The following is a 12,367-nucleotide window of genomic DNA, read 5'->3' on the forward strand; positions in this document are numbered from 1 at the left end:
AACCCTAACACTAACCCCAACCCTAACCCTTATGCTAAACCCTAACCCTAACACTAATGTTAGCCCTAACACTAAACCTAACCCTAAACCTAACACTAAACCTAACCCTAACGCTAAACCTAACCGCAACCCTAACCCTAACGCTAAATCCTAACCCTAACACTAACCCTAACCCTAACCCTAACCCTAACACTAAACCTAACCCTAACGCTAAACCTAACCACAACCCTAACCCTAACGCTAAACCCTAACCCTAAGACTAACCCTAACCCTAACCCTAACCCTAACATTAACACTAAACCTAAACCTAATGCTAAACCTAACCCAAAGCTTAAGCCTAAGCCCAAACCTTAACCCTAACCCTAACCCTAACCCTAACAATAAACTTAACCCTAACCTTAAAGCTAACCCTAAGCCTAAGCCTAAACCTAGACCCTAACCCTAACCCTAAAAGCTAATCCAAACACTAACACTAACCCCAACCCTAACCCTAATCCTAACCCTAACCCTAACACTAACAATAAACCTAAACCTAACCCTAACACAAAAACCTAACCCGAACCCAAAACCCTAACCCTAACCCTATCCCCAACCCTAACCCTAACCCTAACCCAAAACCCTAACCCTAACCCTAACATTAACACTAAACCTAACCCTAATGCTAAACCTAACCCAAAGCTTAAGCCTAAGCCCAAACCTTAACCCTAACCCTAACCCTAACCCTAACAATAAACTTAACCCTAACCTTAAAGCTAACCCTAAGCCTAAGCCTAAACCTAGACCCTAACCCTAACCCTAAAACCTAATCCAAACACTAACACTAACCCCAACCCTAACCCTAATCCTAACCCTAACCCTAACACGAACAATAAACCTAAACCTAACCCTAACCCAAAAACCTAACCCTAACCCAAAACCCTAACCCTATCCCCAACCCTAACCCTAACCCTAACCCAAAACCCTAACCCTAACCCTAACATTAACACTAAACCTAACCCTAATGCTAAACCTAACCCAAAGCTTAAGCCTAAGCCCAAACCTTAACCCTAACCCTAACCCTAACCCTAACAATAAACTTAACCCTAACCTTAAAGCTAACCCTAAGCCTAAGCCTAAACCTAGACCCTAACCCTAACCCTAAAACCTAATCCAAACACTAACACTAACCCCAACCCTAACCCTAATCCTAACCCTAACCCTAACACGAACAATAAACCTAAACCTAACCCTAACCCAAAAACCTAACCCTAACCCAAAACCCTAACCCTATCCCCAACCCTAACCCTAACCCTAACCCAAAACCCTAACCCTAACCCTATCCCTAACCATAACCCTAACCCTAACCCTAACCCAAAACCCTAACCCTAACCCTATCCCCAACTCTAACCCTAACCCTAACCCTAACCCCAAACCCTAACCCTAACCCTAATGGCATCTCAGGCCTGGGGCCTGAGGTAGCAAGATTTGAAGAGGGGGTACCCACCGTGAGGAGGAGTGGGTGCTGGAAGCAGTAAGTGTCATTAGTGACAGTCTGGTGTCCGGTGAAAACCCTGGCCAGGTCCTCAGTTTGAACCCTGGGCATGAGCCTCTTCGAATCGAGCTTAACATTGTACGTTAAGTTGGCTCGGAGGTCTCCTGTGAGCGAGAGGTGGAAGGTCAGTTGGTCAGAAGATACATAACCACAGCAAAATTCTCTGGGAGGCATCGCCAAGACAGACCAGAGAAACTCAGAGATGGAATAGTGTCCGAACGAGGAACATTGTCAGAGGGTCACAACTGATGGAGCGCCGCACGGTCGGAGGGTCAGTGCTAAGGGAGCGCCGCACGGTCGGAGGGACAGTGCTGAGGGAGAGCCGCACGGTCGGAGGGTCAGTGCTGAGGGAGAGCTGCATGGTCGGAGGGTCAGTGCTGAGGGAGAGCTGCATGGTCGGAGGGTCAGTGCTGAGGGAGAGCCGCACGGTCGGAGGGTCAGTGCTGAGGGAGTGCCGCACTGTCGGAGGGTCAGTGCTGAGGGAGTGCCGCACTGTCGGCGGGTCAGTGCTGTGGGAGCTCCGCACTGTGGGAGGGTCAGTGCTGAGGGAGAGCCACACTGTCGGAGGGTCAGTGCTGAGGGAGAGCCGCAGTGTCGGAGGGTCAGTGCTGAGGGAGCACCGCACTGTGGGATGGTCAGTGCTGAGGGAGTGCCGCACTGTCGGAGGGTCAGTGCTGAGGGAGTGCCGCACTGTCGGAGGGTCAGTACTGAGGGACAGACGCACTGTGGGAGGGTCAGTGCTGAGGGAGAGCCGCACTGTTGGAGGGTCAGTGCTGAGGGAGTGCTGCACTGTCGGAGGGTCAGCGCCGAGGGAGCGCCTCACTGTCGGGGAAGGAGGAGCAGGGATCGAGAACCACATAGATTGCTGAGGGTGGCGGGAGTTTGAAATGACGGAATGAGGTACCTTTATTTGTAGATGTGGCCAGAGACACGTTGAAACAGATGGACAGGTTGCTGACAGCCGTCTGCAGGTCCACAGATCTCCCAGGACAGACGAAGTTCCACAAGGCGATCTCTCCTGGGCTGTGTGTCACACTGGCTGTCACATCGATCACTGGTCTAGACCTGGAGATAGCACGGCTGGAATCACCCACACAAGCTGACACTGATTCACACACAACCACAGAAAAGACAGGGACAGGGAGGAGGCCATTCAGCCCCTCTCCAGCCTGTTACACAGGAACAGGAGGAGGCCATTCAGCCCCTCTCCTCGAGCCTGTTACACAGGAACAGGAGGAGGCCCCATTCAGCTCCTCTCCAGCCTGTTACACAGGAACAGGAGGAGGCCATTCAGCCCCTCACCGGACGGTTACACAGGAACAGAAGGAGGCCATTCAGCCCCTCTCCGGACGGTTACACAGGAACAGAAGGAGGTCATTCAGCCCCTCTCCAGACGATTACACAGGAACAGAAGGAGGCCATTCAGCCCCTCTCGAGCCTTTTAAAAAGTAGCAGGGGAAGGGGGACATTCAGCGAGAGCCGTCAGTTGGAGGATTGGGCACAGTTCAGGGTGTGAACACACTGGAGAGAGCGGGGAAGAGGTTAACCTGTGGTTGTGCTACTCTTAGGTTTCAGGAAGGCGTTTGGACTGGGTGACAGGTCAAACGTTTTTCATAAGGAAAATAAGGTCTCAGGATGTAGGGGGCAAGGTGTTCCCATGGATAGAGGGTAGGTTAGTGACCAGGGAACAGAGAGTAGGTGTAAGCGGGTGACTATCAGGATGGGAAATTGGAATGAGCAGAGTGGCGCAAGGATCAGTGCGGACGCCCCAAACTATTCACAATCTCACCACGTCCTCCAAAGCCCCTCCTGCCAATGAGTGCCCACCTCACTTTCCTCTGTGTCAAACTGTAGCTGCCACTCGCCTGCCCACTCTCCCAACCTGGGAATGCCCTGCTGCAGGGGGACTGGGAAGTCCACACCTCTGCACACACCCTGTCGGACTGTGGGTACTCGGGGGGGGGGGGGGGGCGGGATACACAGGCTCCTACCCACCTCCCCTACTCATCACCCATTACCCGCACACCACACCCAACCGCCACTTTCTGCTCACAACCCCCTACTGACCACGCCCTACTGACCACCCCCTACTGACCATCCCCTACTGACCACCCCCTACGGACCACCCCCTACTGACCAACCCCTACTGACCAGCCCCTACTGACCACCCACTACTGACCACCCCCTACTGACCACCCCCTACTGACCACCCCCTACTGACCACCCACTACTGACCACCCCCTACTGACCACCCCCTACTCACCAGCCCCTACTGACCACCCACTACTGACCACCCCCTAATCACCACCCCTACTGACCACCCCCTACTGACCACCCCCTACTGACCACCCACTACTGACCACCCCCTACTGACCACCCCCTACTGACCACCCCTAATCACCACCCCCTACTGACCACCCCCTACTGACCACCCCCTACTGACCAGCCCCTACTGACCACCCACTACTGACCACCCACTACTGACCACCCCCTACTGACCACCCACTACTGACCACCCCCTACTGACCACCCCCTACTGACCACCCCCTACTGACTACCCCCTACTGACCACCCCCTACTGACCACCCCCTACTGACCACCCCCTACTGACCAGCCCCTACTGACCACCCACTACTGACCACCCCCTACTGACCACACCCTACTGACCACCCACTACTGACCACCCCCTACTGACCACCCCCTACTCACCAGCCCCTACTGACCACCCACTACTGACCACCCCCTAATCACCACCCCTACTGACCACACCCTACTGATCACCCCCTACTGACCACCCCCTACTGACCACCCACTACTGACCACCCTCTACTGACCACCCCCTACTGACCACCCGCTAATCACCACCCCCTACTGACCACCCCCTACTGACTACCCCCTACTGACCACCCCCTACTGACCAGCCCCTACTGACCACCCACTACTGACCACCCACTACTGACCACCCCCTACTGACCACCCACTACTGACCACCCACTACTGACCACCCCCTACTGACTACCCCCTACTGACCACCCCCTACTGACCACCCCCCACTGACCACCCCTTACTGACCACCCCCTAGTGACCACCCCCTACTGACCACCCCCTACTGACCACCCACTACTGACCACCCACTACTGACCACCCCCTACTGACTATTCCCTACTGACCACCCCCTACTGACCACCCCCTAGTGACCACCCCCTACTGACCACCCCCTACTCACCAAACCCTACTGAACACCCCCTACTGACCACCCCCTACTGACCACCCCCTAGTGACCACCCCCTACTGACCACCCCCTACTCACCAAACCCTACTGAACACCCCCTACTGACCACCCCCTACTCACCAAACCCTACTCACCACCCCCTACTGACCAGCCTCTACTGACCACCCCCTACTGACCACCCCCTACTGACCACCCCCTACTGACCACCCCCTACTGACCAAACTCTACTGACCACCCCCTACTGACCACCCCCTACTCACCAAACCCTACTGACCACCCCCTAGTGACCACCCCCTACTGACCACCCACTACTCACCACCCTGCCAGGGTGTGGGGTTTATTGTGGGGGTGTGGGGTGGAGTGTGGGGTGTGGGGTTTAGTGGGGGAGTCTGTGTTGGATGGGGGGGGTGCCAGGTTTAGTGGGGGGTGCGGAGTGGAGTCGGGGGATGCGGGGTGGAGTGTGGGGGTGCGGGGTGGAGTGTGGAGGTGCGGAGTGGATTGGGGGTGTGGCGTGGAGTGAGGGAGTGCGGGGTGGAGTGTGGGTGTGCGGGGTGGAGTGAGGGGTTGCGGGGTGGAGTGAGGGGGTGCGGGGTGGAGTGTGGGTGTGCGGGGTGGAGTGAGGGGGTGTGGGGTGGAGTGAGGGGGTGTGGGGTGGAGTGAGGGGGTGCGGGGTGGAGTGAAGGGGTGCGGGGTGTTGTGTGGGGGTGCGGGCTGGAGTGGGGGGGTGTGGGGTGGAGTGTGGGGGTGTGGGGTGGAGTGAGGGGGTTTGGGATGGAGTGAGGGGGTTTGGGGTGGAGTGTGGGGGTGCGGGGTGGATTGAGGGGGTTTGGGATGGAGTGAGGGGGTTTGGGGTGGAGTGAGGGGGTGCGGGGTGGAGTGAAGGGGTGCGGGGTGGAGTGTGGGGCTGCGGGGTGGATTGAGGGGGTTTGGGATGGAGTGAGGGTGTTTGGGGTGGAGTCTGGGGTGCGGAGTGGAGTGGGCGGGTATGGGTTAGAGTGGGGGGTACGGGGTGGACTGGGGGGATAGGGGTTAGAGTGGGGTATACGGGGTGGAGTGGGGGGGTGCAGGGTGTTGTGTGGGGGTGCAGGGTGGCGTGGGGGGTGTGGGGTGGAGTGTGGGGGTGCAGAGTGGAGTGTGTGGTGTGGGGTAGAGTGAGGGGATGCAGGGTGGGGTGAGTGGGTATGGGTTAGAGTGGGGCGTGTGGCGTGGACTGAGGGGGGGTGGAGTGAGGGGGTGTGGGGTGGAGTGTGGGGATGCGGGGTGGAGTGAGGGGGTGCGGGGTGGAGTGAGGGGGTTTGGGGTGGAGTGAGGAGGTGCGGGGTGGAGTGAAGGGGTGTGGGGTGGAGTGTGGGGGTGCGGGGTGGATTGAGGGGGTTTGGGATGGAGTGAGGGGGTTTGGGATGGAGTGAGGGGGTTTGGGGTGGAGTGAGGGGGTGCGGGGTGGAGTGAGGGGGTGCGGGGTGGAGTGAGGGGGTGCGGGATGGAGTGAGGGTGTTTGGGATGGAGTGAGGGGGTGTGGGGTGGAGTGGGGGGGTGTGGGGTGGAGTGTGGGGGTGCGGGGTTGAGTGGGGGGTGCAGGGTGGAGGTTGGGGGGTGCAGGGTGGAGTGAGGGTGCGGGGTGGAGTGTGGGGGTGCAGTGTGGAGGTTGGGGGGTGCGGGGTGGAGTTGGGTGGTGCAGGGTGGTGTGGGGGTGCGGGGTGGAGTGTGGGGGTGCAGGGTGGAGTTGGGGGGTGCGGGGTGGAGTGTGGGGTTGCGGGGTGGAGTGTGGGGGTTCAGGGTGGAGTTGGGGGGTGCGGGGTGGAGTGTGGGGGTGTGGGGTGGAGTGTGGGGGTGCAGTATGGAGTTGGGGGGTGCGGGGTGGAGTGTGGGGGTGCAGGGTGGAGTTGGGGGGTGCGGGGTGGTGTGTGGGGGTGCGGGGTGGAGTGTGGGGGTGCGGGGTGGAGTTGGGGGTTGTGGGTGGAGTGAGGGGCTGCGGGGTGGAGTGTGGGGGTGTGGGGTGGAGTGTGGGGCTGTGGGGTTGAGTGAGGGGGTTTGGGATGGAGTGAGGGGGTTTGGGGTGGAGTGTGGGGGTGCGGGGTGGATTGAGGGGGTTTGGGATGGAGTGAGGGGGTTTGGGGTGGAGTGAGGTGGTGCGGGGTGGAGTGAAGGGGTGCGGGGTGGAGTGTGGGGGTGCAGTGTGGAGGTTGGGGGGTGCGGGGTGGAGTTGGGTGGTGCAGGGTGGTGTGGGGTTGCGGGGTGGAGTGTGGGGGTGCAGGGTGGAGTTGGGGGGTGCGGGGTGGAGTGTGGGGTTGCGGGGTGGAGTGTGGGGGTTCAGGGTGGAGTTGGGGGGTGCGGGGTGGAGTGTGGGGGTGTGGGGTGGAGTGTGGGGGTGCAGTATGGAGTTGGGGGGTGCGGGGTGGAGTGTGGGGGTGCAGGGTGGAGTTGGGGGGTGCGGGGTGGTGTGTGGGGGTGCGGGGTGGAGTGTGGGGGTGCGGGGTGGAGTTGGGGGTTGTGGGGTGGAGTGAGGGGCTGCGGGGTGGAGTGTGGGGGTGTGGGGTGGAGTGTGGGGCTGTGGGGTTGAGTGAGGGGGTTTGGGATGGAGTGAGGGGGTTTGGGGTGGAGTGTGGGGGTGCGGGGTGGATTGAGGGGGTTTGGGATGGAGTGAGGGGGTTTGGGGTGGAGTGAGGTGGTGCGGGGTGGAGTGAAGGGGTGCGGGGTGGAGTGTGGGGGTGCGGGGTGGATTGAGGGGGTTTGGGATGGAGTGAGGGGGTTTGGGGTGGAGTGTGGGGGTGTGGGGTGGAGTGAAGGGGTGTGGGGTGGAGTGAGGGGGTTTGGGGTGGAGTGAGGGGGTTTGGGGTGGAGTGTGGGGGTGCGGGGTGGAGTGAGGGGGTTTGTGGTGGAGTGAGGGGGTGCGGGGTGGAGTGAGGGGATTTGGGGTGGAGTGTGGGGGTGCGGGGTGGAGTGAGGGGATTTGGGATGGAGTGAGGGGGTGTGGGGTGGAGTGAGGGGGTTTGGGGTAGAGTGAGGGGGTGTGGGGTGGAGTGTGGGGGTTCGGGGTGGAGTGTGGGGGTGTGGGGTGGAGTGTGGGGGTGTGGGGTGGAGTGTGGGGGTGCGGGGTGGAGTGTGGGGGTGCGGGGTTGAGTGGGGGGCGCAGGGTGGATGTTAGGGGGTGTGGGGTGGAGTTGGGTGGTGCGGGGTGGAGTGGGGGTGTGGGGTGGAGTTGGGGGGTGCGGGGTGGAGTGTGGGCGTGCAGGGTGGAGTTGCGGGTTGCGGGGTGGAGTGTGGGCGTGCGGGGTGGAGTGAGGGGCTGCGGGGTGGAGTGAGGGGCTGCGGGGTGGAGTGTGGGGGTGCGGGGTGGAGTGTGGGGGTGCGGGGTGGAGTTGGGGGGTGCGGGGTGGAGTGAGAGGCTGCGGGGTGGAGTTGGGGTGTGTGGGGTGGAGTTGGGGGGTGCGGGGTGGAGTGAGGGGCTGCGGGGTTGAGTTGGGGGGTGCGGGGTGGAGTTGGGGAGTGCGGGGTGGAGTTGGGGTCTGCGGGGTTGTGTTGGGGAATGCGGGGTGGAGTTGGGGGGCGTGGGGTGGAGTTGGGGGGTGCGGGGTTGAGTTGGGGGGTGCGGGGTGGAGTTGGGGGCTGCGGGGTTGAGTTGGGGGGTGCGGGGTGGAGTGTGGGGGTGCGGGGTGGAGTGAGGGTCTGCGGGGTTGAGTTGGGGGGTGCGGGGTGGAGTTGGGGGTTTGCGGGGTGGAGTTGGGGAGTGCGGGGTGGAGTTGGGGGGTGTGGGGTGGAGTGGGGGGGTGTCGGGTGGAGTGTGGGGGTGCGGGGTTGAGTGGGGGGTGCAGGGTGGAGGTTGGGGGGTGCAGGGTGGAGTGGGGGTGCGGGGTGGAGTGTGGGGTTGCAGTGTGGAGGTTGGGGGGTGCGGGGTGGAGTTGGGTGGTGCAGGGTGGAGTGTGGGTGCGGGGTGGAGTGTGTGGGTTCAGGGTGGAGTTGGGGGGCGCGGGGTGGAGTGTGGGGGTGTGGGGTGGAGTGTGGGGGTGCAGGGTGGAGTTGGGGGGTGCGGGGTGGAGTGTGGGGGTGCAGGGTGGGGTTGGGGGGTGCGGGGTGGTGTGTGGGGGTGTGGGGTGGAGTGTGGGGGTGCGGGGTGGAGTTGGGGGGTGTGGGGTGGAGTGAGGGGCTGCGGGGTGGAGTGTGGGGGTGTGGGGTGGAGTGTGGGGGTGTGGGGTGGAGTGAGGGGGTTTGGGATGGAGTGAGGGGGTTTGGGGTGGGGTGTGGGGGTGCGGGGTGGATTGAGGGATGTTTGGGTTGGAGTGAGGGGGTTTGGGGTGGAGTGTTGGGGTGTGGGGTGGAGTGAGGGGGTGTGGGGTGGTGTGAGGGGGTTTGGGGTGGAGTGAGGGGGTTTGGGGTGGAGTGTGGGGGTGTGGGGTGGAGTGAGGGGGTTTGGGGTGGAGTGAGGGGGTGCGGGGTGGAGTGAGGGGGTTTGGGGTGCAGTGTGGGGGTGCGGGGTGGAGTGAGGGGGTTTGGGATGGAGTGAGGGGGTGTGGGGTGGAGTGAGGGGGTTTGGGGTGGAGTGAGGGGGTGTGGGGTGGAGTGTGGGGGTGCGGGGTGGAGTGTGGGGGTGTGGGGTGGAGTGTGGGGGTGTGGGGTGGAGTGTGGGGGTGCGGGGTGGAGTGTGGGGGTGCGGGGTGGAGTGTGGGGGTGCGGGGTTGAGTGGGGGGTGCAGGGTGGATGTTAGGGGGTGCGGGGTGGAGTTGGGTGGTGCGGGGTGGAGTGGGGGTGCGGGGTGGAGTGTGGGGGTGCAGGGTGGAGTTGGGTGGTGCGGGGTGGAGTGTGGGGGTGCAGGGTGGAGTTGGGGGTTGCGGGGTGGAGTGTGGGGGTGCGGGGTGGAGTGTGGGGGTGCGGGGTGGAGTGAGGGGCTGCGGGGTGGAGTGAGGGGCTGCGGGGTGGAGTGTGGGGGTGCGGGGTGGAGTGTGGGGGTGCGGGGTGGAGTTGGGGGGTGCGGGGTGGAGTGAGGGGGTGTGGGGTGGAGTGAGGGGGTTTGGGGTGGAGTGAGGGGGTGTGGGGTGGAGTGTGGGGGTGCGGGGTGGAGTGTGGGGGTGTGGGGTGGAGTGTGGGGGTGTGGGGTGGACTGTGGGTGTGCGGGGTGGAGTGTGGGGGTGCGGGGTGGAGTGTGGGGGTGCGGGGTTGAGTGGGGGGGTGCAGGGTGGATGTTAGGGGGTGCGGGGTGGAGTTGGGTGGTGCGGGGTGGAGTGGGGGTGCGGGGTGGAGTGTGGGGGTGCAGGGTGGAGTTGGGTGGTGCGGGGTGGAGTGTGGGGGTGCGGGGTGGAGTGTGGGGGTGCGGGGTGGAGTGAGGGGCTGCGGGGTGGAGTGAGGGGCTGCGGGGTGGAGTGTGGGGGTGCGGGGTGGAGTGTGGGGGTGCGGGGTGGAGTTGGGGGGTGCGGGGTGGAGTGAGAGGCTGCGGGGTGGAGTTGGGGGGTGTGGGGTGGAGTTGGGGGGTGCGGGGTGGAGTGAGGGGCTGCGGGGTTGAGTTGGGGGGTGCGGGGTGGAGTTGGGGAGTGCGGGGTGGAGTTGGGGGTGCGGGGTGGAGTGAGAGGCTGCGGGGTGGAGTTGGGGGGTGTGGGGTGGAGTTGGGGGGTGCGGGGTGGATTTGGGGAGTGCGGGGTGGAGTTGGGGTCTGCGGGGTTGAGTTGGGGGGTGCGGGGTGGAGTTGGGGGGCGCGGGGTGGAGTTGGGGGGTGCGGGTTTGAGTTGGGGGGTGCGGGGTGGAGTTGGGGGCTGCGGGGTTGAGTTGGGGGGTGCGGGGTGGAGTGTGGGGGTGCGGGGTGGAGTGTGGGGTTGCGGGGTGGAGTTGGGGGGTGCGGGGTGGAGTTGGGGGGTGCGGGGTGGAGTTGGGGTTTGCGGGGTGGAGTGAGGGTCTGCGGGGTTGAGTTGGGGGGTGCGGGTGGAGTTGGGGGGTGCGGGGTGGAGTTGGGGGGTGCGGGGTGGAGTTGGGGGGTGCGGGGTGGAGTTGGGGGTTGCGGGGTGGAGTGAGAGCTGGGTTTCTGGGCTGGGGTGCTGCCAGGTTACTCACCGCAGGATGACCACCTTCCCCAGCGCTCCCACGGCGAGATCGGTCAGCCCGTCCTGGCTGATGTCCATGGTTCCGGACACCGAGCGGCCAAAGTAGCTGAGACCGGGGGACACGGAGATCCCAGGGACTCTCTGAGGGGAGAGGGATGGAAGGACAGAAGGGGAGTTAACCCCGATCCGGCACCGAGCCCCTATCCGATTGGGGGGAGTGGGAAAACCCAGCACTCCCCCACCACTCCCCCAGCACACCCCCAGCACTCCTCCCAGCACTCACCCAGCACTCCCCCACCACTCCCCCAGCACTCCCCCAGCACACCCCCAGCACTCCCCCAGCACACCCCCAGCACTCCTTCCAGCACTCCCCCAGCACACCCCCAGCACTCCCCCTGCACTCCCCCACCACTCCCCCACCACTCCCCCACCACACCCCCAGCACTCCTCCCAGCACTCACCCACAGCTCTCCCCAGCACACCCCCACCACTCCCCCAGCACACCCCCACCACTCCCCCAGCACTCCTTCCAGCACTCCCCCAGCACACCCCCAGCACTCCCCCAGCACACCCCCAGCACTCCCCCAGCTCTCCCCCAGCAAACCCCCAGCACTCCCCCCGCACTCCCCCAGCACTCCCCCAGCTCTCCCCAGCACACCCCCACCACTCCCCCAGCACACCCCCACCACTCCCCCACCACACCCCCAGCACTCCTCCCAGCACTCACCCAGCACTCCCCCACCACTCCCCCAGCACTCCCCCAGCACACCCCCAGCACTCCCCCAGCACACCCCCAGCACTCCTTCCAGCACTCCCCCAGCACACCCCCAGCACTCCCCCAGCACACCCCCAGCACTCCCCCAGCTCTCCCCCAGCAAACCCCCAGCACTCCCCCCGCACTCCCCCAGCACTCCCCCAGCTCTCCCCAGCACACCCCCACCACTCCCCCAGCACACCCCCAGCACTTCCCCAGCACTCCCCCCGCACTCCCCCAGCACTCCCCCAGCTCCCCCCAGCAGACCCCCACCACTCCCCCAGCACACCCCCACCACTCCCCCAGCTCTCCCCCAGCACACCCCCACCACTCCCCCAGCTCTCCCCCAGCACTCCCCCAGCACTCCCCCAGCTCTTCTCCGCTGCTCCCACAGCTCTCCCCCAGCTCTCCCTCAGTTCTCTCCCGCTGCTCCTCCAGCTGCTCCCCCAGCTCTCCCCCAGCTCTCTCCTGCTGCTCCCCCAGCTCTCCCCCCGCTGCTCCCCCACCACTCCCCCAGCTCTCCCCCAGCTGCTCCCCCAGCTGCTCCCTCAGATGCTCCCCAGCTCTCCCCCAGCTCTCTCCTGCTGCCCCCTCAGCTCTCCCCAGCACTCCCTCCACCACTCCCCCAGCTCTCCCCAAGCTCACCCCCAGCTCTCCCCCAGATCTCTCCCGCTGCTCCCCCAGCTCTCCCCCAGCTCTCCCCCAGCACTCCCCCAGCACTCCCCGAGCACACCCCCAGCACTCCCCCTGCTACTCCCCCAGCTCTCCCCCCGCTGCACCCCCACCACTCCCCCAGCTCTCCCCTGCTGCTCCCCCAGCTCTCC

The 12,367-nt window shown here is 63.7% G+C and overlaps 1 protein-coding gene across 1 annotated transcript in view; it reads right to left on the reverse strand.

Moving 5' to 3' along the window:
- Window positions 1-12,367, reverse strand: part of LOC121274777 (integrin alpha-X-like) — a 211,530-nt gene that overhangs the window by 112,802 nt on the left and 86,361 nt on the right. The window contains exons 15-17 of the mRNA XM_041182115.1: window positions 10,800-10,930; window positions 2,436-2,596; window positions 1,484-1,635 (exon numbers count right to left, since the gene is read on the reverse strand). Coding sequence (XP_041038049.1) covers window positions 1,484-1,635; window positions 2,436-2,596; window positions 10,800-10,930 — 444 coding nt within the window. The remainder of the gene's footprint in view (window positions 1-1,483; window positions 1,636-2,435; window positions 2,597-10,799; window positions 10,931-12,367) is intronic.

Source organism: Carcharodon carcharias (genome assembly GCF_017639515.1).
Source record: "Carcharodon carcharias isolate sCarCar2 chromosome 38 unlocalized genomic scaffold, sCarCar2.pri SUPER_38_unloc_13, whole genome shotgun sequence".
NCBI classification, from domain to species: Eukaryota; Metazoa; Chordata; class Chondrichthyes; order Lamniformes; family Lamnidae; genus Carcharodon; species Carcharodon carcharias.